The sequence below is a fragment of the Megalopta genalis genome, chromosome 1 (genome assembly GCF_051020955.1).
Source record: "Megalopta genalis isolate 19385.01 chromosome 1, iyMegGena1_principal, whole genome shotgun sequence".
Classification (NCBI taxonomy): Eukaryota; Metazoa; Arthropoda; class Insecta; order Hymenoptera; family Halictidae; genus Megalopta; species Megalopta genalis.
The window spans coordinates 16,605,666-16,632,987 of record NC_135013.1 but is presented as its reverse complement, the minus strand read 5'-3'; the positions used below and the strand labels follow the sequence as shown (position 1 = coordinate 16,632,987).

The 27,322-nt window shown below is 39.0% G+C and overlaps 1 protein-coding gene across 13 annotated transcripts in view; it reads right to left on the bottom strand.

Moving 5' to 3' along the window:
- shaker (potassium voltage-gated channel protein Shaker) overlaps window positions 1–27,322 on the bottom strand; it is a 489,510-nt gene that overhangs the window by 153,912 nt on the left and 308,276 nt on the right. For 2 of the 13 annotated variants that reach the window (XM_033473884.2, XM_033473878.2), the window contains exon 2: window positions 23,427–24,068. The exons of the other annotated variants lie outside the window; for them this stretch is intronic. In XM_033473884.2, coding sequence (XP_033329775.1) covers window positions 23,427–23,500 — 74 coding nt within the window. In that variant the 5' untranslated portion in view covers window positions 23,501–24,068. The remainder of the gene's footprint in view (window positions 1–23,426; window positions 24,069–27,322) is intronic. 13 annotated transcript variants of the gene reach the window in all.

Here is a 27,322-nt window from a genome sequence, read left to right as displayed (position 1 = left end):
AGAGAGAAAGAAAGAGATAGAGAGTAAAGGGAGAGAGAGAAAAGAGAGAGAAAGAAAGAGATAGAGAGAAAAGAGAGAGAGAGAAAGAGAGAGAATGAAAGAGATAGGGAGGAAAGAGAGAGAGAGAGAGAAAGAAAGAGATAGGGAGGAAAGAGAGAGAGAGAGAGAGAGAGAGAGAGAGAGAGAGAGAAAGAGATAGAGAGAAAAGAGAGAGAAAGAAAGAGATAGAGAGAAAAGAGAGAGAAAGAAAGAGATAGAGAGAAAAGAGAGAGAAAGAAAGAGATAGAGAGAAAAGAGAGAGAGACGCGGGAAATCGAAAAGGCAGAAGACAAAGAGAGAGAGAGAGAGAGAGAGAGAGAGAGAGAGAGAGAGAGAAAGAGATAGAGAGAAAAGAGAGAAAGAGAGAGAAAGAAAGAAATAGAGAGAAAAAAGAGAGAGACGCGGGAAATCGAAAAGGCAGAAGACAAAGAGGGAGAAAGAGTTCGGTGTCCCCAGCGACTACTCGACTCTAGAGACTCTGGGAAGAGAGCTCATCTTTCCCCGTTTACTTCTCCTCGAAAAGTTACCCTCTCGCGGCCTCCCAGCTTCTATAGACCTGCGCCTCTGTTGTGTATCTGTACCGGGTGTTTCATCTGTCTCGTCCGAAAGGAATGTGTCACGGTGACGAACACTATCCTTGGAAGTATCGCTGAAGCAAGATGTCCACCACCGACATCCCAGGGTCCATTTTGGATCGGTCCTATTAATACTTTACAAGCAACGATTCCACAGCCAGGGCCTAGAAGTTAATTTATTGCCGGGGATTTTGGCAAACGCGGAAGCTCGAGCTGCGTTCTGGCTCGCAGCTCGACAGCGATCGACTCCGTGGACCGCGGATGCAGCAATGTTCGTTTAATCGACCAACCGAGCCATCGATCTCCCACGAGATAGAACGAAAGTCTATTTATTATTATTAAGTCTGAAGTCTATTATTATTATTCTTTATTATCGCATTAAATAAAATTCGGCGTCCGATACCATTTACTTTATGATTTCTCGTTTGCCCAAGCAGAAGAAAAAGTGCTCGTACAAATTCGAAATGATCACGTTACCGCGATGATGACAATAGATCATTTTGGTAATATTTCTTGCTAACATTGAATGCGCGCGGTTGCTTTAGGAATACACGAAGCATCTCAGACGTCTTCCCACGTTAAGGGGACCAACCTCTATTTAATTTTCCAACGAATGGCGGACGGTGGATTTTAATCAAAGTTTCATGCATTTGCCCGCACAGTTTCCGATTTGTAAATGTTCGTCCGGTCCGGATGAGCGGAAAGGCAGGACGAGAGGTTGGACAGAAAACGTCGTCGACTCGAGTCTCCGAAAAGAAAACTCGTCGCAGACGGCGCACGTCGTCGACGAGACGAGCGCCGTGGAAAACGGGTCGAACGACAATACGATAAAGGAGCAAACAATCGCGCGTGATATCTCGCCGGGAGGAGAAAACGTGCCCGCGACGTTTCCGGGCAACCAAATCCAGTTTTCGGGAACGGGTTCCGCGTCAGCCGGAGCAACGTCACGCCACAAGTGCATAAACTGCCGCAGCATGGCAGCCCCGCGACTGCAGATTCGTGCGCGTTTCTGGCAAAATTTTAACAACACTTTAACAACTCTGACCTCGTATTCTTTGACACTATAGACCGCGATTGGAGATCCGGAATTTTAAGCGTTGAGCATGTAATGTGATCTTAATAATATTCATGTAATACAGTTATGACATAAAGTTATAGACATAAGATGATATTTTTATCAGTATAGTTTTTCATTTTAATTAGGAAACGAGTTAATATATTATTATACTTAAATATGGAAACAAGTTCAGGATTAAGTAAAATATGAGGTATAGTACTATATGTAAAAAAATGTATAGTATATAGCATAGTAATTAGCACTTCACGATCATGTGGAAACGAGTTCAGGATTAAGTAAAATATGATGTATAGTACTATATTTAAAAAAATGTATAGTATATAGCATTGTAATTAGCACTTCACAATCATGTGGAAACGAGTTCAGGATTAAGTAAAATATAATGTATAGTACTATATATATGAAAATGTATAGTATATAGCATAGTAATTAGTACTTCACAATCATGTGGAAATAAGTTCAGTATTAAGTAAAATATGTATAGTATATGGTATAGTAATTAGCACTTCACAATCATGTGGAAATAAGTTCAGTATTAAGTAAAATATGTATAGTATATGGTATAGTAATTAGCACTTCACAATCATGTGGAAATAAGTTCAGGATTAAGTAAAATATGCTGTATAGTACTATACATAAAAAAATGTATACTATATAAAAGAAACAAATTTTTCGGTACATCATTTTGAAAGGCGCGTCGAAAATTCAAAGTCGATTTTCTCAAAAACGAAGCCTCAAATGAAAAGATTTTATTCCTTCTTCCCGATTTTCTTTTCACGTTGTGTCACCGATGCTGTGACACCTCGTATATTACACGAGAAAATACACGATTTACAGTTACTTCTAACACAAAGCTGCTAAACAGTTGTAGCCCATAAGTGCCAAATCTCGTCACAGCGTGACCGAAAATCGGATTCGCAGGAGAATTCACGAGAAGAAGTCGGCAGCGCTGGGATTGTTTTTCTAACCGAGTAGACCAAAGAGCACACATAGAACGGGCGGAAAGCCTTTGTTCGAGCTGGAATCGCGAATCGGCAGATTCGAGCACGCGTTATTTTGCATTCCGCCGGCGTTCCCACGGAAATTGCTTCTTTCACCAGGCATTTCTGCGCCCCGAACGACTCGATAAATTGACCTTTGATGCAATTTGCGTTCGCCGCGCCGCGCCGGGCAGGGCCGAGCACCGTTTCGATCGGTTCCGCGGCTCGGCCGATCCAATCAGAGCGAAGAGGCCTGCACCGTGATCCGTACCGTGATGCCCCGTGGCCCGAGTGCACGGGTCGCGCTCCTGGAGCATGCAGAGCGCCGGAAGCTGGCCGAATAGACGGGCTTTACGAGCTAAGGTTAAATTAATATCGCTTTACGTCCGCGAGTTTTATGGCGGGGAACGCGTGGCTCGCGCTTTTTACGCCGACCACCTGAATAAATCGCCTCGTAAACAATGCCTGTCCCACGCGACCCTGCTGCGCGGAAACTTGCATCGGCTCCCCGCAGCTCCGGGCGACGTACTCGCGAAATTTTCGCTCGCGAGGTCACACAACAGCGCGTTGCGTAATTAATTCGCGGAGGGACCGATTCAATACTGCCTCCTGTAATTCCGTAGTATTTTCGTTCCGAAATGCGATTTTTATCGTTTCCGAAATGCCAGCATCCCTTAGACCTGGGGTGTCAAACTCAAAAGCTAACTTAAGCTAACAAAAGCTATTATATATATATATATATATATATATATATATATATATATATTATATTATTATTATTATATATTATATATATATTCCAAAGTTAGCTTTTGAGTTTGACACCCCTGGTCTAAGCGATGCTGGCATTTCGAAAACGATAAAAATCGCGTTCGGATTATATATATATATATATAATAGCTTTTGTTAGCTTAAGTTAGCTTTTGAGTTTGACACCCCAGGTCTAAGGGATGCTGGCATTTCGGAAACGATAAAAATCGCTATATATATATATATATATATATATATATATATATATATATATATATATTTATATAATAATAATAATAATAATAATATATATATATAGCGAGTTCGAATTACAGTACTGTGTGATGAATTATTATCTATAATTTTGCGAATTCAAACGTCTCAACGGAGTCTGCCTTTCCGCAAAAAAAGAAAATCTATGTTCATAGAAATAAATATTTTTATTTTGACCAGTACATTGTAATAAATATATATAAAGTTAAATTATTGTTTACGTCCTGATACTTGACATCTCTTCTCTGATACGATCTTTCCTATTTCGGGAGAAATTTGATTGGCCGAGACTACTTTCAAAATTTCTAATTCACATTTCTATTTTATTTTTACTTTGCGTCGGATATATTGACCGGGCCGCAAAAATGTGTTCATCTCGGGCCGCGAGTAAAAGTGTTCACGCGTGTCCATTCCTAGTTCATATTTTCCGACGAGAAAAATTAGAATATACTCCTCGAACGTGGGACGAATTACTTGCAAAGTTCCAGAAGGAATCGCTTCCTTTGTTCTCGGGGGAAAAAAGTCGCAAAGATCATCTTATTTTTAGCCTCCGGTCGTTACGATCCCCCGGTGAAAATTCCACTCCTTTGCTGCCTCAGAGCCCGCAGAATCCCCGATTTCTCTGCGATCCGGTTACGATGTAACGCGCCCATTTAATTCAACGACTGGAGCTTCGTTCGCAATTTCGCGTTTCGGAATGGAAGAGAATCCGCGTAGGACAGCGCGAGCGTATTTTCGCGCGGGGCGCACGGAGGTTAAAGACGAGCGTTCGAGCGGGAATTCCGCCCGGAATTTACCGCGCGCTTCCCCGCATTCTTGCAGGAAATCCGTTACCCTCGATCTATTCTCCGCGATCGAGGAATCGTTGTCCATTGCCGGGTAGCGGCGCCCGAACGCGGCACCGGAAAAATCGATGGGTTCATTAGCCGTGCGCTTCCGCGAGCTTCTCCTCTCCTTTGTTCCTATTTTCGCGCGTCGTTCTACGCCGCGGCAGCGGCGGGGCGGGCGAGGGAGACGGAGGGGAGTTAACGATGCACGCATTCATACGTGACGCGTATTCATCGCGCGATGCCAGGAAGCCGGGAAAACCCGTGGGAAAAGGCGCGGAAGCGGTCGGGTGCACGCGCGAGCGGAAAATGTGTCGCGAATCGCGGCGCGGCTCGGCGCGGCTCGGCGCGGATCGATCGCACGCTCGCACGCGGACGTCCGCCAGCCTTTGCGTTCTATAGGGTGTCGGCGAACGGATGGTAAACATTATCAAGCGCGCGCGCGCACAATAGTATCAATTAAGCGCGGACACCCGGTAGCTTCTCTCGGCGATCGTTAAATCTCCGGCGAAAAGTAGCCGACTTTAGATAGCTGTAACTTCGTGGGAAAAAATCGGACGACGGTCTACCCGGGCTTGTTTTGTAACGCGAAGCATCTACTTTCGGATCGTTTAACTGCTTTTTTAAAAGCGCTTCTTCCGCGCCGAACTACGCGCGGAGAAGTAAAGGCGATCTTACTTTTTGATATCCCAGATTTAATCGTTCGCACAGCTTCGAGAAAATTTTTCGTGCGATTCAAGGTAGAACGAATTTGAAGATCAGAATCTCCTCTTTGCAGCGACGTCTTGAAATTCGACGCGCGATTTTTTCTCGCGATTTTATCGAACCTAGAATGTGAAGTCGATAGCGAGTTCGAATTACGATACTGTGCGATGAATTGTTGTTATCTATAATTTTGCGAGTTCAAACGTCTCTACGGAGTCTGAGAGATTTTTTTCGCAAAACAGTGCTACCGCGGCTTTCAAGATCGAAGTCTCGCCTTTGCTACGATGCCATGAAATTCAATGTACGATATTTTGTTACGTGCTTCATTGCACTTCGAGTCGGAATGTGGTTTAGAACGTCTCTTTGAAGTTCGTCAAATTGTTCCCGCGACTAAAGCTGCCACAAATAATAATTATTCACCAGTCTCTTTGAGAATTGTATAAGTTACTGTAATTGTACTGTGCATGTTTCATTTTCATCGTACTTTGTTTAAATACGTTTATGAAATATTAGGTCTACCGGAAAGTTCTGTCCGATAGTGTCACTTCAAGTTTCAATCCATATGCACATGTTGATTTGAGACATATACGACTATCTCTCTTTATCGTTGCATTTACACGCATATACTCTCCTAAATAATCTGAAACAAAGATGTCTCATGTCATTATTAAGCGAGACGCGATCGTGAAAACATGGCTACCGATGATAATGCCAGACCACATGCTGCTTTGGCGACTCGTCAGAAAATCGCAGAGCTAGGCTGGGAAATTCTGTCGCATCCACCATACTCCCCGGACCTAGCACCCTCCGATTATCACCTGTTTCTCTCTTTGCAAAACTTTTTACAGGAAAGAAGATTCAAAACCGAAGCTGATGTCAACCAAGCCCTAGTCGAGTTCTTCGCCTCTAAAAATAAATCATTTTTTAAAAATGGCATTTCCAAGTTGCCATCACGCTGGCAAGAAGTCATAAGTAACGATGGAAAGTATATTCTACGATAAATATTATTAAATGTATGAAAATTGTGTTACATTTCGATTCAAAAACGGGCAGAACTTTCCGGTAGACCTAATATATGTGAGACGTTCTCTTCAACAAATCAATTATTCTGCCAAATACAATACGAAAAGAATTGTTATTTTTATAGATCAATACTTACTTTGCGTTCATTCTTTTGAACATTACGGATAGTAAAAGCAACATTGCCAAACATAGTAAATTCTCCCCAATTTTCCTTCAGCTTCTAAACAAAACTGGACAATTTGGAAAGAGGAGACTTGAGCCTTGCACCTCGTTTTTATAATTGTTGACAACCGATAAATATTTTTTAAAAATGGCATTTACAAGTTGCCATCACGCTGGCAAGAAGTCATAAGCAACGATGGAAAGTATATTCTACAATAAATATTATTAAATGTATGAAAATTGTGTTATATTTCGATTCAAAAACGGGCAGAACTTTCCGGTAGACCTAATATATGCGAGACGTCCTCTTCAACAAATCAATTATTCTGCCAAATACAATACGAAAAGAATTGTTATTTTTATAGATCAATACTTACTTTGCGTTCATTCTTTTGAACATTAAGGATAGTAAAAGCAACATTGCCAAATATAGTAAATTCTCCCCAATTTTCCTTCAGCTTCTAAACAAAACTGAACAATTTGGAAAGAGGAGATTTGAGCCTTGCACCTCGTTTTTATAATCGTTGACAACCGATAAATATTTTTTAAAAATGGCATTTACAAGTTGCCATCACGCTGGCAAGAAGTCATAAGTAACGATGGAAAGTATACTCCACAATAAATATTATTAAATGTATGAAAATTGTGTTCCATTTCAATTAAAAAACGGACAGAACTTTCCGGCAGACCTAATATAAAATGTAACAGAGGACATCGAAGAATATATTTTTCTGACCAGTTAGCTGTTTTCGACGAGTATACTCGTCACAAAGAAATGGCAACGCAATTTTGCGTTGCGCCAATTATACTCGTCGAAAACAGCTAACCGATTAAGGAACAAAGTCCGCGCTTCGAGTCGACCACTTAAAATTTGACGTGCTGTTTATTGTTGCGCGATTTTACGGCGATTTGAATAAAAGGTGCGCGCTTTCTGGCCGGATCAAGACGGCGAGTTCGTAGATGCACCGTGCCGGAACGAATGCGTTTCCCCGCGGTCTCAGCGAACTGCTCGTGTCGATGAATATTTATCGCTTTCAACGGTCGATTATGCGTCTGCATTTTAAAAAGAGGCTGCCGCCGGAGAGCCGGGCCTCGGCCCGACGGTCTACTACGGGATCCCCTGGCTCGGGATTACTCTCTCCGTTTTATCGAGTTCCGCGAAAGGTTCCTCGCGGACGTTCTCCCGCTGCATTCTATGCAATTTCCTTCGGTAATAGGAAAAACTTTTATCTTGCGCCGCGCCCTGTCACGGGGACAATTGTTGCGGAATATCATTATCGCTGTTTGCTAAGTAAGGAATTTCTTTCGCGCGACTGTGTCCGCTCAATTACCGGCGGAGCAGTTTCCGTTATGGCGACGCAGCACGTCGATAATCACGAGCATAATCGTCCCGCCGATTATCGGGCCACTAATAACACAATCATACCTTTATATCGTCTATCAAGAGCGAATCGCAATTACGGGCGCATCGCGCTTTCACAGACTCGATGATTCTCTTTGAAATCATAAGCAATTACCGGGCTGTGGATCTTTGTGCAATTTCCAATTCTCCGACGTTACTTTATAGAAATTAAGCTGACGGAGAAATTAGTTTCGTTCGTTAACGCTAAATCTATCGGAGCGGCCGAATGACAGCTTTTTTAAACTTTGATATAAGATGTTGCAGAGAGTTCAACGTTTTTGCTTTTTCTCAACTTACTTTACGACTTTTTTTATTTTATGTAGCTACTTAATTTTTCATTGTCTTCCTCTATTCTTCTTTCGTTCCTTTTTTATAATCTTACGTTCTCTATCTGCCGTGAGCAGTTTTTTGACCGCTGGGAAAATGTTTTTCCAAAGTTTAAAAAGCAGTTTTGCGACTGCTCCAGTAGGTTCAGCGTTAACGAACGAAGAATAAGTAGCAATTACTCCTGCGATGCTTTCTGCAGCTATCGAATTCTGGCACCACCGCGTTGATTCAGTCTCGGAATGATTTGCAATTCCGTCAACAGCTCTCGACTCAAATTTGACTCCTTTCAGCAGCAGCGTCTGCTGAATTTTTGATCTACAAAATTCCTTTCGTGTTTCAGTTAGTATTCGCTGCGACATCCTTTGTCCTCGCGTATCGCAGAGGAGCGAGTCACTTAACTCCGCCGCCAGAAATTACTCGTAGACGCTGCGCGAAAAGACGTTTCAACGAAAATCGTGCAGCATGGAAGGGCGTGTGCATCGTCGAGCATTATTCCGCTATTTATTATTTATTGGGCTGGCAACTAAGTAATTGCCGATTTCAGTTATAGATGTCTCTCACTCCCATTTTTATGATATCCGTAAATGTTATATTATAAAATTATTATTATTATTATTATGTTATTTTTTATTATATTATTATATTATTATATATAATATTATTATTATATTATATATAATATTATTATTATTATTATATATAATAATATTATTATATTATATATAATATTATTATTATTATTATATATAATAATATTATTATTATATTATATATAATATTATTATTATTATTATATATAATATTATTATTATTAATATATATAATAATATTATTATTATATTATATATATTATTATTATTATTATTATTATTATATATAATATTATTATCATTACCCGTGAATGTTAGCAACTGGACAAATTGAATGCAGCGGTCTAGGAAAAGCGACCAGAATTGGTCAATCGTAAAGGTGTCATTTTCCAGCAGGACAATGCTAGGCCGCACACGTCTTTGTCCACTCGGCAAAAATTCATGGATATTGGTTGGGAATTGATGTTACACCCACCACATAGCCCTGATCTCGCGCCATCGGATCACCACTTATTTCGATCCCTGGACAACTCCCTTCGTGGTAAAACTTTTAACGATGACGACGCTGTAAAATCTCACTTAACTCAGTTTTTGGCCGAAAAGGATCAGACTTTCTACGAGCGTGGAATTTTCAAGTTGTCGGAGAGACGGCAAAAGGTCATCGAACAAAATGGAAAATACATTACAGATTAAACTTCGTTCCAAGTAAAAAGAAATTTTTTATTTCATTGAACAAATCGGCGATTACTTAGTTGCCAACCCAATAGATATCTTTTAACCGATTTAGGAGGCTGGACGATTATCGAGCACATTATAAAAACGACGGTGCGGTAATCTATTGCGTGAAATTATTTTTAAAAGAGGCTTCTGGGGGGAGAAATATTCTCAGCTCGTTGAAAATCCTCGCGGTATAGGTCGCTCGCCTATTTCCGCGCGCGGATCGATGAACGCCCAGTCACATGGGAATCGCCATGAATCGCCAGGCGAGCACGTTGCCATGCTGTCTACAACCGTTCATCGTATTTCACCATTTACGCGTCTCTGCGACGCGATGAATATTGCCTCCAGCCGGTACCGCTCGAATTTTTACGCGTACAAGTCCGTAGTAGTCGTCACTGTCGTCTCTATAAAATGGTCATCGAGCCATCGATTTTTATTGTTCCTTGACGCAAGGATACTACAAGCGGAGGATCGGCGTCCATGCTGTTTCCTTAAAAGACTCTCTGTAATCGAATCGCTCGGTAATTAGGACGATTGAAATGCTTCCTAACTCGATCACGAGTTACTTTGTGTAATTGTTAATTACAGCTCGATGCAATTACCCGAATTGTAGGTCAGCAACAATTAACGATTACACGGAGTATCTAGTTATCGGAATAACTATTACGTGTTCATCGTCGCTAGCGGAATACGCGTGCGTTCGTGCGTGATCTGAAAAATCTGATAGAACACCGATACGCGAAATTCAATCGGAGAATCCGCCGATGCCTGAATCATGTTCCCAGAGGTTGGCAACTGATAATAACAGGGTCGCCTGTTAATTGGCATTTCCAGCCGGCACGAAAATGCTAATTGCCAGCCTTTCGGAGGGAACGAAAGTAAAGAAACGACTTCGAAGGAATGCGGGGTTCTCGTTAACGATCGTAACTTCCTCGTTGCTTTGATCAATTAAATCAAACGTCTCCGTTACGATCGGACCGGGAATGAACTTCTCTCGTCTGCAAATTATGAAATCCTTTTCCATAAACCCGGCCGAAATCGCGAAAATCGCGAATCTCTAAACTCTGGCCAATTTCGTTCTTTTCGGCGTGTAATAATATTTTGGCGAGGAAATACTCTCGCCGCGCAATAACTGTGAAAATGGTATTAATTCGCGACGAATCGTGTCGTGGACCTGGTCCAGCGAAGCATTTTCAAGCGATTAGCGACATTAAATCGCTGCGAGTTGTACATTTGGGCCAGAATTCAGCTGCTATTTTTGACGGATTAGTCAAATCGTGGGATTATTCGTTTCGAACAAGATTTAAAGGACTTTTGATTTGAACAAGATTTAAAGGCATAATTGACCGACTATATTTATTCCTATTAAAACGTTTTGCAATGAAAAACGAGGCAGAATATCTAGAAAATTTCGGGGAGAATAGTTGCATGAATAGACTGCAGATTTCGTGCGATTACGACAAAAATGAATAGATCGAATGCGAAATAGCAAAAACATTTATGCATTTCGAAAATATTATTGTATTATCGTCAACTCATTATAATCATTAAAAAATGAAATAAATATCTATGTCGTTTTTGCATCGTTTAATAAATAAGGAATAGTAAAAACATAAATAGAAATAGCAAAAACATTTATACAATTCGAAAATATTGTTGTATTAACTGTCAACTCATTAGAATCATTAAAAAATGAAATAAATATCTATATAGTTTCTGCATCGTTTAATAAATAAGGAATAGTAAAAACATAAATAGAAATAGCAAAAACATTTATACAATTCGAAAATATTGTTGTATTAACTGTCAACTCATTAGAATCATTAAAAAATGAAATAAATATCTATGTAGTTTTTGCATCGCTTAATAAATAAGGAATAGTAAAAACATAAATAGAAATAGCAAAAACATTTATACAATTCGAAAATACTGTTGTATTAACTGTCAACTCATTAGAATCATTAAAAAATGAAATAAATATCTATGTAGTTTCTGCATCTTTTAATAAACAAAGAATAACCTAATTCAACCCAACAAACACGTCCAAGTACAGTAAATTCTTACTAATTTTCTGTCAGCTTGTAAACAAAACTAGACAATTTTGAGAGAGGAGATCATTCGAGTTTGGCGGCTCATTTTTATAGTTGCCGATCGTCAATAATTATAAAAACGAGGTCCAAGGCTCGAATAATCGTATCTCCTATTCCCAAATTCTCCATTTTTCTGCACAATCTGAGCGTCAATTAGGGAGATATTACTGTACTCGCAATGCAGTCCAAAAGATACGCGCTAATGCGAATTCCTAGGAACACAGACAATTGGCATCACATCTATTGAGCTGATCGGAAAAAATCGGTTCTTCGGTTCTTTATTTAACGTTGCTAGAATTATTTACAAGCTCAAGGAAAATTATGGAGAATTTACCGTACACATATTTGTGCTGAACATTTTGCAACGAAAAAAATATCTTCAAAGTTTTAATAAAAATCGCTTTCTAGTTTCTGCGGGAAAAAAAGTCTGAAAAAGATCGCCTTATCGTAAGAACCACGAACCGAGCTCTTTCCCTGATTGAAGAAAAAACGAGTCAGCCGGAGACACAGGATTCTCGGAGCGGATTCCGCCGCGTGTTATCGCGGGTCGAACGGAAACGGGACAGCTTTCCCGGGGATTTTCCCGACGGTTTCATTTCGAATCGCCTCCAGCTTTCGGTGTATCAAACGCGGATATCAGAGGCGGTCGGTAAGGTCGAAATCGTGCTGGGTTGCTGCACCGTATTCAGAGATGCCGCTCCGACGACGCCGGCCGTCGCGACGCCAGCTCGACGCCAGACCAACATGGAAAACCGTTCGCGTATATCCGTCGGATTAAACAGCCCGCTCGGCCCGGAACTTGTTTCTCCGAAAGAATAGAGAACGAAACAGGTACACGCGAACATCGGGGATCCGACAGTTCTCGGCGCTGAACTCGATCCCCTGTCGCCCGTGCATCGGTAGGGGGCTGGTAGTAACACTCGAATAACTTCGATAAAGCTTGATTTCATTTTCTTTTTTTTTGAGGGCACCGAGTGCACATAACGTCCACGAATTGGTCGACAATCAATTTTATTCGAAGTTGGACAACATCGTTTGGGGAAGGAATTTTTGTGCAGTAGCACAAAAATTATGTAATATCTACTATATAATATCTATCTTTACACAATAGTAGCCTTTACAATAGTAAAGGTAGATATTATATAATTTTTATATATACATAAATATAGCACAAAAATTATATAATATCTGCCTTTACTATTGTGAAGGTAGATATTATATAGTAGATATTACATAATTTTTGTGCTATATTTATATATATATTATATAGTATAGTAGTAGTATATTATATAGTAGATATTACATAATTTTTGTGCTATATTTATATATATATATATATATATATATATATATATATATATATAAATTATATAATATCTACCTATTGCTATTGCACAAAAATTCCTTCACAATAGTAACCTTTACAATAGTAAAGGTAGATATTATATAGTAGATATTACATAATTTTTATATATAATAATATAATTATAATGGTATTAATTATAATATATAAAAATTATATAATATCTACTATATAATATCTACCTTTTCAATAGTAAAGAAGAATGTTACTCCTACAATGTTACCTTCATTTAATACGAACTTTCGATCTTGGACAGTCTGATCTTTGGTTTAGAAATAACTCCGCCATTTTGTGAGACTTTCAACGCGGAAAAATTGCAATGCTAAGCTGGACAATTGCTGTTATTATCTCTTAGAAAATTCGAATTTTTTGTTAAGCAATTCTCTGTAACAAAAATTCCCAAACTTTATGGATTGTTCTCAAGGGGTTGCGAACGATTAACCCTTTGCATTCGAAACAGATTTTGCAAACATTGAGATTTCGTCATACAGAATTGAATCGAAAGAAAAACCATTATGCTGCTCGAAAATTTTATAGGAACCGATAAATAAAAGATTTTGGGTCTTTATTTGTGCATTTTTACGCGATTACCTTACAGTATGAAGGAAAATAATGATTAATATAGTAATTAAAATATATATAAAATTAATATATATATATATAATATAATAATAATATTAATAATAATAATATAATATATTATATATATATTAATTTTATATATATTTTAATTACTATATTAATTATTATTTTCCTTCATACTATATATATATTATATTATACTGTTAGTTGATATAATTATGGTTATAATATAGTTCATATAATTATATATATAATATAAAATAATAATTAATACATCGTGTCGCCGTATCGGCGGCATCCGAGTGCAAAGGGTTAACATCCTTAAATTGTTCTCTTGCTGGCTAAGCAGATAGCCAGCATCTTTTTGACGCTGCTTCTTGGATTTTTGTGAGTGACATTTGTACCGATTTGGACTCGATCGAATCCGGAGTGCAGCGATTCGGAGGCAATAGTTGTTGTAAATAAACAAGATCGTCTGAGCGTGCGTGACAGATTGATTTCTGATTGGCGCGGGCGATTAAAAATAATGGCTATAGCGATCGTCATCGAGAAGGCAGTTATAACGACATTAAGGGCCACTGGCGATCGATTAATTATCCGGGGTGTCCCGATCCCGGCCGCCATTTTGGTGGCCCCCTTTGCTGGTTCTCGCGGCCGTTACCATTTATCAAACCTCCTCGCGGATGGCCGGCGCATCAATAACGGATCAAACCATTTTCTCTGGCCCGGGAGCGGCCCGCGTGCCTGTACACCGGGGTCCGACGTAGGAAAAAAGACAGTAACTAACGAGCCCCGAAGTCAGCCGGTGATAATTAATATGCGGAAATCACGGGGGCCGAACAAACGAGCAGTCGTTCCGAACAGAACGCGGCCAACTGATATTGATATGCTGCGATCCGCGGCATAATGCTCGAAAGCCTGACAAATTTCAATCGGCCGTGGGACACGTGCGATTGGCAGCGCAGCCATTTCGACATTTTTAATCGAGCCCGACACTCGACGACCCTCTGTCTGCTGTCGGATCCAATCGAAAACGTAAACAGCCCACGAACTTCGCCGCGGTCTTGCAAAGTTTCACCGGGAGCTGCCAAGAACTCTCGCTGCAAGAGGACGTTATCCGTGGGCGTTTTTCGAAATTCATAGGTGGCAACATTTACAACACACAACGGCCCACAAAAGTGTTCGTACATCTTCTAAGACGCGATAACTTTTCTAAAACTGAACTAAACGACTTGAATTCAATTTTCAGGTGATAGAGGGGACTGGTCTATTAGACGATGGCTGAAGAGCTTTCGTTTTTTTTTATTTTGCTATTGCTTGGAATTAAAAGAAAAAATTAGAAACCCCCGTTTCTTAACTTTTTTAACTGAGCCTATGACGAAAACTTATAAAAGCCTTTCGTAGGTCTCGGCAACTTATATGCGTGCTGAAAATTTCATCAAAATCGGTTCACGTTGTTATAAGTTGCAATCAATTGAAGGTCGCAAAAATTGCAGTTTTACCGCGATTTTGACCAAAAACTGGAAGAAATCTGTTCTTTTTAAATCATTCCACGCCTGTAGCTCGATTCTGGATTAGTCGATTCACCGGGAGCTGCCAAGAACTCTCGCTGCAAGAGGACGTTATCGTTTTTCGAAATTCATAGGTGGCAACATTTGCAGCGGCCCACAAAAGTGTTCGTACAGCTTTTAAGACGCGATAACTTTTCCAAAACTGAACTAAACGACTTGAATTCAATTTTCAGGCGATAGAGGGGACTGGTCTATTAGACGATGGCTGAAGAGTTTTCCTTTTTTTTTTATTTTACTATTGCTTGGAATTAAAAGAAAAAAGTAGTAGAAACCCTCGTTTCTTAACTTTTTTAACTGAGCCTATGACGAAAATTTATAAAAGCCTTTCGTAGATCTCGGCAACTTATATGCGTGCTGAAAATTTGATCGAAATCGATCAATTCAGAGTCGAGCTATAGGCATTGAATGATTTAAAAAAAACAGATTTCTTCCAGTTTTTGCTCAAAATCGCGGTAAAACTGCAATTTTTGCGATCTTCAATTTATTACAACTTATAACAATGTGAACCGATTTCGATAAAATTTTCAACATGCATAGAAGTTACCGAGATTTACGAGAGACATTTTTTAAATTTTCGTTATAGATTCAGAGATTTTTACTTTTTTGTCATTCCAAGTAATAGCAAAATTTAAAAAGAAAGCATTTCAGTAGCATTTCAGTTCTTGTAGACTAGTCCCTCTATCACCTAAAAAAATTCAAGACATTTAGTTCGGTTTTAAAATAGTTATTGCGTTTTAAAAGGTGTGTACGAACATTTTTGTGGGACACTGTACGTTCCTAACAACCTGATGAAGCATTAGCATCGATATTTATACGTTTATTAAATTTAATTTTTCCAAATAAATAAATAAATAAATAAATAAATAGATATATATATATATATTTATTTATTTGCTCATATATTATTTATCATATTATATTTATTTATTTATTTGCTCATATATATATATGAGCAAATCTGGATTTTTCTGAAGATTTGCAGTGCTGCCGACAGTTTTTTCACTTAAATTGTTAGGTTTTCAAAACCCTAAAGTGATATTTGCAATCACATTTCAAATCAGCGTGTCAAAATCTACTTGCAAATGATGTATATCATGCCATAAAAAATGCAACAGTACATACTACTGAATAAAACACAGTTTTGTTGAAATATTTCAATTTTAGCATAAATTTTCGAGATTAAAAAATGCTACAAATTTATGCTAAATTAAAAAATATTACAAATTTATATAATTTCTATTTTGTCCTTATTCCGCAACATTTCAGCATTTCAGCAAAAAATCGTCGCTTCACCTAATCGCCATAAAAAAAATTCTCTAATTTTTATCTTATCTTCGTCATTTTGCTCACTGCGCGGTGCTCGTAGATTTTCTAAGAAAAATAGCGGAAAATTGCCTTTGTTACTACGCGCTGCGGAACAGCGCGGGAATTATGAATCCGCTACCGCTGTTCAATATACAGCGTGTCCCGTAGCGAACGTATCGGCCGATTGTGCGAGGCGACGGATGCACGGTTCGCTTCTACGCGGGTCCGAAGGCCGGTCAGCCCCGGTATTGGAAATCAATTAACCCGCGACCGTGGCGCGTCTCAAACCTCTCGCCACCCCGCGAGCCTTTCCAACCCTTCCGTACACACGTGCATCCCGTGCGCTTCGTTATTAATACACAAGGAAGCAGAAAGCGGAGGAGAAAACACCGAGATCGGCAATTAGTTCGCGCGCTACAACCTCGGACGTCTGCAGACAGCCGCGGGGATGTTGCCTTGCCAATACCTAAATGCTCGCATTTGTCCTTCCAATCGAGCAAACATTTTTCCCGACGTTCCTTCACAGTCGATCTGTTCTATCATTAACATTTATCAAACCTTAGTGTTTAACGAGTATCAAGGATACAGAGGAAGATATTTTGTCGTGTAGATTTCGAGATTTTCAGCTAGAAAATTTTAATACTTTTGACGCTTTTGTTGGAAGCAAGCTGATTAACGAATGTTTTAACCCTTAAATGCATGATTTTTTGTTTTGAATTTTAAAACTTCGTTTTTTATAGGAATGTAGTCATAGGTTACGTAAAAAATGAATAAAAAATCTAGGTAATAATATTGAGTATTTATTCCGAAAAAAAGTTGTATGTAGACTTTTGGCAACGATATGCGTTTATTACTAAAATTATTGTAGACGTAAACAAATGGTCATGCATTTATATTATCTATTAGTATCGGAATTTTCACATTATTTGTAAATGAAATGCAGCAAAGCAATTGCGATTTTTGTTGTGACACAAAGCAACCTTGCATTTGATGCACTCAGTGCGTGAAAATCCTTTGCAACCTGGAAGTTATCACCCACCACATTCAAATGTCAAAAAGCATATAACTTACTCGCCAAAAGTAATGTCAAGTCTTTTATTTCACGCATAGTCTATTGTCTATTGTTATCAACGTGTGTTCGGAAACGCGCATACTCAGGTTTTTGAATAAAATTAAGTGGAACTGGAATGTAGACAATTGGCAACAATATGCATTTAAGGATTAACGAGCGTGTTGCATCTAGGAGCGAGCTCGGCGACTTTCTGTTAAACAGTAATCTTGAAACAAGCTGTTCAAGTATATTGTTCGAAAGAACTTGTCGATTTATTGAATGAAATTGCTGAAATTGTATAATTTTTAAAGGGTTGACTGATGCGTAACCGTCTAGTATTTATGAAAAAATACCGAAGAATCAGAAGTACGTTTAGCTATACGAATTGAATGATGCAATAGTTTAATCAGATCTCTGAAAACTTCTGGAATCTTTCAATTAAAATCATCGTCGCATGAACGTTCGTCGTCTTTGACGTTCGACATCAACCCTGATAAGTTACATCAAAAAATTGTGTTTTATTGGGTTGCCAACTAAGTAATTGCCGATTTGTTCGATGAAATAAAAAATTTTCTTTTACTTGGAACGAAGTTTAATCTGTAATGTATTTTCCATTTTGTTCGATGACCTTTTGCCATCTCTCCGACAACTTGAAAATTCCACGCTCGTAGAAAGTCTGATCCTTTTCGGCCAAAAACTGAGTTAAGTGAGATTTTACAGCGTCATCATCGTTAAAAGTTTTACCACGAAGGGAGTTGTCCAGGGATCGAAATAAGTGGTGATCCGATGGCGCGAGATCGGGACTATATGGTGGGTGTAACATCGATTCCCAACCAATATCCATGAATTTTTGCCGAGTGGACAAAGACGTGTGCGGCCTAGCATTGTCCTGCTGGAAAATGACACCTTTACGATTGACCAATTCTGGTCGCTTTTTCTTGACCGCTGCATTCAATTTGTCCAGTTGCTAACATTCACGGGTAATGATAATAATATTATATATATAATAATAATAATAATAATATTATATATAATATAATAATAATATTATATATAATATATATAATAATAATATATATTATTTTATTATATATAATAATATAATAATAATATATATTATTTTATTATATATAATAATATAATAATATATATTATTTTATTGTATATAATAATATAATAATATAATAAAAAATAACATAATAATAATAATAATAATTTTATAATATAACATTTACGGATATCATAAAAATGGGAGTGAGAGACATCTATAACTGAAATCGGCAATTACTTAGTTGCCAACCCAATAATTATCAAATATACTTAATTTAAAGCTTGGAGTCTGTTCAATGAAGAAACGAAGCACCGTATCCTCCTGTCCAATTTGCGATATAGATTCTGGCGATAGCATAAGTTATTCGCAACGAACTCACGCGTCTGGGGCGGCGACGGTCTGTCGAGCGCGTGCCGTTTAAAATTATGAGCGACATAATTCAGGCCGTTAGAAGATAATGACGGAATCGCGAAGCCACTTACGAGAGCGTTTATCCGTGTAAAGCCAGTGCGAAGATCGATAGCAAGTTAACCGGGGGAATGGAGAAAAAGCGTTTCACGGTTCGAATTCTGCGACGCGATAGGCCGTGTATAGAGTCACTTGGCGAAATGACTGTCCAAGCATCCCCTTTGCCGCCAAGTAACGCGAACCACGTGTCCTTCGACCGAGCCAACCATGGATCTGCATTATTGAGTCGCGTAATGACCGGCCCGGCGAGCGGCAAACGACAACCGGGGAACTCGAAAACGAGAGCCGCTTTCGTCACACGCCACCCATCCGCGCTTCCGGGTTTTTCATCGGACACACCGGTCGACACCCATTTCTCTCTATCCCCGCCCCGTGCACCGTCATTCGACGAAAAATCACGCGATTCTTCTGCCTCGATTATCCCGGAATTCGAGAACGCGCGAATTCAATTGTTAATGGTGTGTAATGCTCGATATATCGAGGGTTGTTCGCGTCCAGAGTTCGCCAAATTTCCGTTTCCGATTTGCTCATGTCTCCCGCATTTTCCGTACGATTTTTCCCATTCGAAAATCACTCTCGTACATTTCGCGATCGATACCGATAAAACCATCGGCCGCAATTTACCAGAATTTTTGGCAATTCGTACAGTTGAAGCATAATATTTTATGACAATGACTCGATTCGCTTAAACTTTGTACGATTTGTATTGTAATAACCAATATTTCAATGTTTACCACGTTAATTGCCGAAATTCTGCTCACAGACTTTTCGATCATTTTCTTTTTAGATAATAATTTCAGAAGATGTTGTTATAGCATGTTTATTTGATTATTATTATCATTATTATCATTATTATTATTATTATTATTATTATTATCATCATCATCATCATCATCATCATCATTATCATTATTATTATTATTATTATATATTTTTAAAATCTAGCAACATTGGATGCAAAGAGGTCAATTTTATCAGTATTATTATTTGTGTGTGTGTGTGTGAATGCATATATATATATAATATCAAAATTTAATTAGATTGAACCGTTATACAGGATATATGCATTCAAAAATAATAATACTGATAAGATTGACCTATTTGCATCCAATGTTGCTAGATTTAAAAACAGATTTAAAAAATATATATAATAATAATAATAATAACAATAATAATAATAATAATAATAATAATAATAATTAAATAAACAGTTCATAAAGTCTGCTTTTAAATCTAGCAACACTGGATAAAAATAGGTCAATCTTATCACTATTATTATTTATAAATGCGTATATCCCGTAAAACATGTCAATCGAACGAAATCTCGATTAGCACTGTGATATTATACGAATTCAAATAATTAATTGAATTATGGATGAAATCACTGTCGCATACCCGTTATTAAAAGAATTCTTAACTGTTGAATTTCGATTTTACGAAATGGAAAGGAAACTGCCGATACGTAAAGTGTTGATATTAATAATATCAACTTGAACAAATAAGTTCATCGAGAAATTTCTCGTGAAAGCATCTTTATGATGAACTATACAGCTATAAAACAGAATTACGACTGGTTTTCGTGGTGTTTGGTGTACGTGAGACGAGCCGAGCCTAAAAGGAATCGTCGAATAAAAAGGAGACATTTTCAAGGGCCACGCTTTATGCTTCCCGGAAAGATGGCGAAGTTAGCTCGACAGTTCCCGTTCCTTTTTCAGGGGAAGTTGTTCACGGAAGAACTGGGTTGCGTTAACGTCCCATTTGACCGCTTACTTCTTTAAACAAACCGTCCGCGCATTTCTCCCTAGCGACTCCTCGGTTCAAGGCTCGGTCTCCCTGATCGATTCCTTTGACACCCGTCTAAAGCCCCTTCAACCAAATAATCCCTGCATCCCGGCCATCCACGCGAGTGCCTCTAATTTTTTGGCAAATGAACCTTGAATCAGCCTGGCGAAATTTTTCTCAACGTCCCGAAGCGATCGGTTCATTCTCCGACAGCTAATGGGGTCTTATTTTTTTGTGCCAGAAAAACTTACGCGTCGAGACCTTGAATTTTTTCCAACGTATTCAACAACTTATTCGATTGAACGTGGAATATATCTATGCGCGTGTATATGTGTGTGTGCGTTTGTTGCAATTGGATAAGTCTTAATCGCGTCGAAACGAATTCCGAACGTAATCGCTTTAGCTCGAAATTGTGTTTACAATTACCTGCTGGTAATTCTGGAATAATCCGACGCGCTGAAAGTTTCGTGTAATTTCCAGTCAAACAGATATGAAATCGACGAGTATTTAAACAGCTGTCGGTCTGTGCCGGGTTTACGGTCGAACGGGCGAAATTTTGCACCGATCGATTTATTTTATTCACGAAATTCTTTAAACTCGTCGAACGTAAACAGCCTATTCGCTCGCGTATATCGAGCTTTTTACGATAATCGGACGTTTCGCAGTCGTCATTAATCATTTCCTTGTCGGACAAACAAAAGCAACGCGCGCTTTCAGCACAGCGGTGAAACGAATCGCCGCGCCGCCACAGGATTTAAATCATTTCCATTCGTATCATTGAATTTAATTCGAAATTCATTAACGATTCTTTCGTTGCGGCGAGATTGTTGCGCAAACAGATCGCAGACCACTCGAATAATTCGAATTTAATTTCAAATTGAAACTCGTTAAACTGGATTCCGGATTGATCAAACTTTGTGTTTCTGGACACTTTAACACGTTTGATCGCCCGGCACCGTGCGCGGATCCACGGTCTAATTGGCAATGAATTATAGATCGGCGCCAATCTAGCCAAGCATCTTGTACAAGAGAAACATCTCCGCTGTCATTGCCGATCCTAATTAACCTGTGAATTATGAATCCGGCCCGATCTAGTGACCGGCTCGCTCTGTACCAGGCTCGCCTAATTACGATCAGGACAACGTCCCAATTCCGATCAAGTAACGAACCGGACTTTCTCGGCCAACTTTGTTATTCGCTGTCGACCAGAAATATTAGTATACAGGGTGTCTGGGTTGTTCTCTGCCATGCGAATCGTTTAGCAGCGTATCCTTTGCGGTGCAATCAACTTCGTAAAATTCAATTCCCGGAAGAGAAGGATTCTATAGACACTCCAATGATAATAATTGATAAGGTATCGAAGCCTCTTTAGCTTCAAACGTTATTTAAACGAGTTTAAACGTTCATAAAATTATACAAAAATACACCATTCGATCTGGTAGAGTTTATAGAGTCGTTCTATGCGAGGATTATCTGCGTAGCTTTTACAGTCGAAGCTTCAAAAATTCTCGAATCCAAAAACCAGCTTATCTACTGTACGTGACGGAGATAAAGTAATACAAAACTTCTAATTAATTTGTAAACGATGCGATCCTAAATAAAGCTTTCTAATGTATAGTATACGGTGACTTGCACATTTAATATTCGGACACCTTTTAAAGCTTTTTCATATTGATCGAAATGACTCGAATTCTTCGGAGATTTACTACACATACAATGACTAGAATACTTTTCTTTTTTAAATTTTGCTATTACAGTAATGTCTCTTTGACGCTCGAATTGTCCATAAAAATGGACAATTTAGGAGGAGGAGATACGATTATTCGATCCTTGCGGTTATATTCACGAATTGTCAACAACTATAAAAACGAGCTGCAAGGATCGAATAATCGTATCTCCTCTTCCCAAATTGTCCACTTTTGTGCGCAATCTAAGCGTCAGTTAGGGAGACATTACTGTACCTGGAATGACAAATATATGTACAGTAATGTCTCCCTAATTGGCGCTCGGATTGTGGACAATTTGGGAATAGGAGATACGATTGCGACTCTTATAATTTAAATTATATATATAAATTATTATATTATATAAATTAAATTATATATAATTATTTTATAATATATAATTATATATAATAATTAAATATTATAATTTAATTATTACATAATTATATATATTATATATATAAATTAAAATATAATTGCGACTTTTATAGTTGTTGACAATCGGTAACTATAAAAACTAACCGCAAGGCTCGAATAATCCTATCTCCTCTTCCCAAATTGTCCACTTCTGTGCACAATCCGAGCGCCAATTAGGGAGACCTTACTGTATATCATCGCGATGCAAAATGACGAATGCTACAACATTCAAAATAAGCCACATCATCGTGCATTCGATTCTATATATCGTTTATTATCATCTTTTTTAAATAATCATGCAGCTTAACGTAAGGGTTCACGAACAAGTCACCTGTCTACTTTCGCAGCTGATCAAAGGTTTTTTCTGCCCGCGGACGTGTTAAGCGATAATGCGGCAGGGGAATTACCAATAATTTGTCCACGTAACGAGCACGATCGGAACCATGTCGACGGGGCCGATTAGGCGATCGTCGGTCGATTCACCAGACACCCTGTAGATCGCGATTGGGTGCGGGTGGTTTCGGGGGGGATAGTATATCGATTATTCGGGCGTCTTTCACGTGAAACTCACGGATGCTGCCGATGCTCGGGATATCTGACGTGTCGTTCCTCTGAGAAGCCATAGATGCCGGCTACCGCGGCCATACCTCAATCTCCTCGGGCAACAGAGGACTCGATGATGGCCATTCCAGGTTCATAATACCTCGTCGGAGAGAGAGAGAGAGAAAGAGAGAGAGAGGGTAGCTAGATGGTGCTGGCTGGTTCCGTGTCCTCTGCCGGTGTCATCTCGTGCCTCCGTGGACCGTGGCCGTCTCTATTTTCAGTCGGCCGTCCGGATCGACCGTCGTCGTCGTCTGCCCGTTTCGTTCCCGGCCGCAGGAACCGTGCTGGCCGGCTCCATAAGCGTCCTTGCTCCCCTTTTAAAATAGCCCACGAGACCGGCGACCACCAAGGTCGAGCATATCCCCTTCGAACACCTTCGGACAGCACCGTGGATCGCGTCGCGTCGTGTCGCGTCGCGTCGCGCCGTGTCAGAGCGTGGCTCAGCTCCTCGAAGTCACCCTTAATTCCTCTCCTGACAACCTCACTCCCTAATAGGGATTGCCTAGGATCCCACACTCGCGTCTGCACACCGCGCGTCCCTTTATCGCGGATGAAGGATCTGATCACAGACTCGACTCACCGGCAACCTGAACACTTGAAACGCTCCGACCTACGGATTCCGACGCGACGAATTATTCGATTAACTCTGCTGCATCCTTCGTTCAGGAGCTACGAGGTCACGGAAGTTTTCGAGCCTGAGGGACGCGTGTCCGCAATCGTTGATGGTAATCGAAAGGCTGGGGTGTCTTGGGATTTTCACTTGGAAATGGTGGTCGAGGCGATTTTTAAAAATTATACGAAGAGGGCGGATTGGCTTTGGGAATTTATCAGAAACGGGTTCATCGATCCGGGGCTACGAAATCTTTTGCTGCGTGATCGAGCATGATCCAAGATCGCGGACAAATTTTTATTGTATGCTGTATTCAGCGGTTCTTAGTGGAAGCGTCATTGACTGACTTATTCGCAGGAGGAAGTTCGAGGTAGAATTGTCACCGGAGATTAATATCTGAGCTTGCTTGAAATGTAATAATTTAAATAACGATGAAATAAGATGAAATAAATTTAATTTGGTCCATGTTGATTTCTTGTAAACGAGTTGCAAACGCGTTTATTTCGATAACCATGTTTCGTATATGCGAGGTATTTGATGTATATATTTGTTTATTAATGCCAATAATCCATTATTAATGTAAACAAGCCATTAATGTGCAGGGAATTCATTAATTCGACTACGGCAAATGCAAGCAAATTAAGCTTATCTGTCAATTAGGGAATGTGTAAACGGCATCGACCACAATTTCCACAGAAAGCAGCGATTTTCTGTGTTTCATTTTGGAAAAATTTCGGATCAAGGTGAAGGATGTTACAGAATGCGGAAGAGAAATCGTTGAAGGATGCGGCAGAGTTAAATCGACGCGGTCTAGAACTGCTCTCTCGTTTACGGTGAACGCGGAACGATGTCTGAGGACTCGCTCGGATTTTCTATCACGAATTCTACGTAACTAGGCGAAATTTTGGCAACGTATGCGACCCGGGTAGCTACGGTTTCAGCTGCGGAGAGACTGCCAATCGACCGGGGGTAGTTTCGAAACCCAAATCAGGCTGACATTTTCGAGCTTCCAGTCGGGGAGGGGACGCATTGCGTATTTTCATTCGCCACGATCTAATCGCGTCGACGTAAACGTATCTAGCCACTTTAAAGATAGATTCTTTAAAATCCTCTTTAAAAATTTGTGCGTTTCAGGAGCTGAACATAAATCTGTCGAACTTTTTATCGTACTTCAACAATAGCTTGAAGAAAGGTATTTATGTTATATGTTTATAGAAAAAAATATATATAATATATAATATATAAATATTATATATTTATAGAAAAAAAATTATATAAAAATATATATAATGTATAATATATAAATATTATATATTTATAGAAAAAAAATTATATAAAAATATATATAATGTATAATATATAAATATTATATATTTATAGAAAGAAAATTATATAAAAATATATATAATGTATAATATATAAATATTATATATTTATAGAAAAAAAATTATATAAAAATATATATAATGTATAATATATAAATATTATATATTTATAGAAAAAAAATTATATAAAAATATATATAATGTATAATATATAAATATTATATATTTTCTAGAAAAAAATTCAGCATCCAGCATTAATTTTTTAATAAAATATCGAACATCTTTACCAAAATCTACCGATCCTCGAGTTCGAGTAATTAAAGGTCTACTTTCAAATTAATATGTTTGATCAGAGGCAGCGAATTTTTGTATAATCCTTTTCTATAGAATCATTGAAAGTCTTGATACAGTGAATCGTCTCGAAAATTGTGAGCTCTTAAAAATTGAAAAATGTTAGAGCTTATTCCTTAAATGTCTCTATTTGCGATATACAGTGTGTAACGATAATATTCTGATACCTTTTGAAACGTAATAACTTTTTAAAAAGTGGACAAAATGACTTGATTTATGTTTAGACGATGATTTATTACCAGACAATCAGCAAAGAAATTTTGATCAACTTTTTACAAATGTCTAACATCTCAAGAAAAGAAAAATCAGATCATTCGATCCAATCTGAAAAATGTTATTGCGTATTTCTGAAACGTGTCTAAATATTATCGTTTACTCATCGTATAAATTATCGTTGGCATTACGATCCGTGTCAAGCAGTTCTAAGTCAGTTTCATCAGGGGCACCGACAGCACGTCGAAACTTTCGGAAAACGTCACGAGCTACCACAACAATGAGTAACGACCGCGTGACGCGGGTCCGCGCGACCCTTAAGTCCTTAATTTTCGTTCCCTATTCAACATTCAAGGTTCTTTTTGCCCGGATTAATAACTTCGCCCGGTCTCAGCTTCTTGCCAGGGTTAGATCTCGAGTGCGCCGAGCGTCCTCGATGTTTTCCGTTAATTTCGCCATCCCCGCCTCCGCGAAGAACCGAGAAACGTCGGCCCTTTTCGACGTGGCACCGCCCCGCAAAATTGGTAAAAACCGGCTGCCGCGTCCCGGAAACGTATGTTCGCGACGGCTGCGATTGATTTATTCGCGAACGGATACGCGCGAGCAAGTGTCTTGGACGCGTTGGCAATTTTGCTTCCTCGAGCGCCACGTTTCTGCACCCCTTTATTCCCGTTTCATTTTCCTTCTGGCTGTGACCTAATCAGTAATATGACAAGAGTTCAGATGCTCGAAGAATATATAGGGTGTCCCATAATTACTAGAACACTCGGTAAATGGTGATTCATGAGGTCATTTGAAGTAACTTCTTCCTTAGCGAAAATGCAGTCCGCGGCTTCGTTCACGAGTAATTAACGAAAAACGCTGACCAATCAGAGGCGAGCTCGCCGAGCGCTAGGCGGCCAAGCCAATCAGCGGAACTGGGCTTCGACCGCTCGTTGGCTCAGCCGCCTTGCGCCAGCTGAGCTCTTATTGGTCAGCGTTTTTCGTTAATAACTCGTAAACGAAACCGCGGATTGCATTTTCGCTAAGGAAAAAGTTACTTCAAATGTCCTCAGGAATAACATAAATATGAAACTTATCCTCATGAATAATATCATAATTATGGCACACTCTGTGCATAAACGAACTCGCATTAATAGCCGGACATCTTTTAAAACAGAATAACTTTTATCGAAGTGGACGATATGACTTCTATTCTTTGAAATGTCAGAGAAACTATTGGGTTGTTCGGAAAATAATTTCGTTTTTCAAAAAACTTTTGTTGGGTACGCGTGTTAAAAAAATACTTGATCCAGTATTTTGCCAATGAAAAACAGGACTTTTACGAGCATACGATATCAAAGTTATTAGAATGATCGTCGAAAC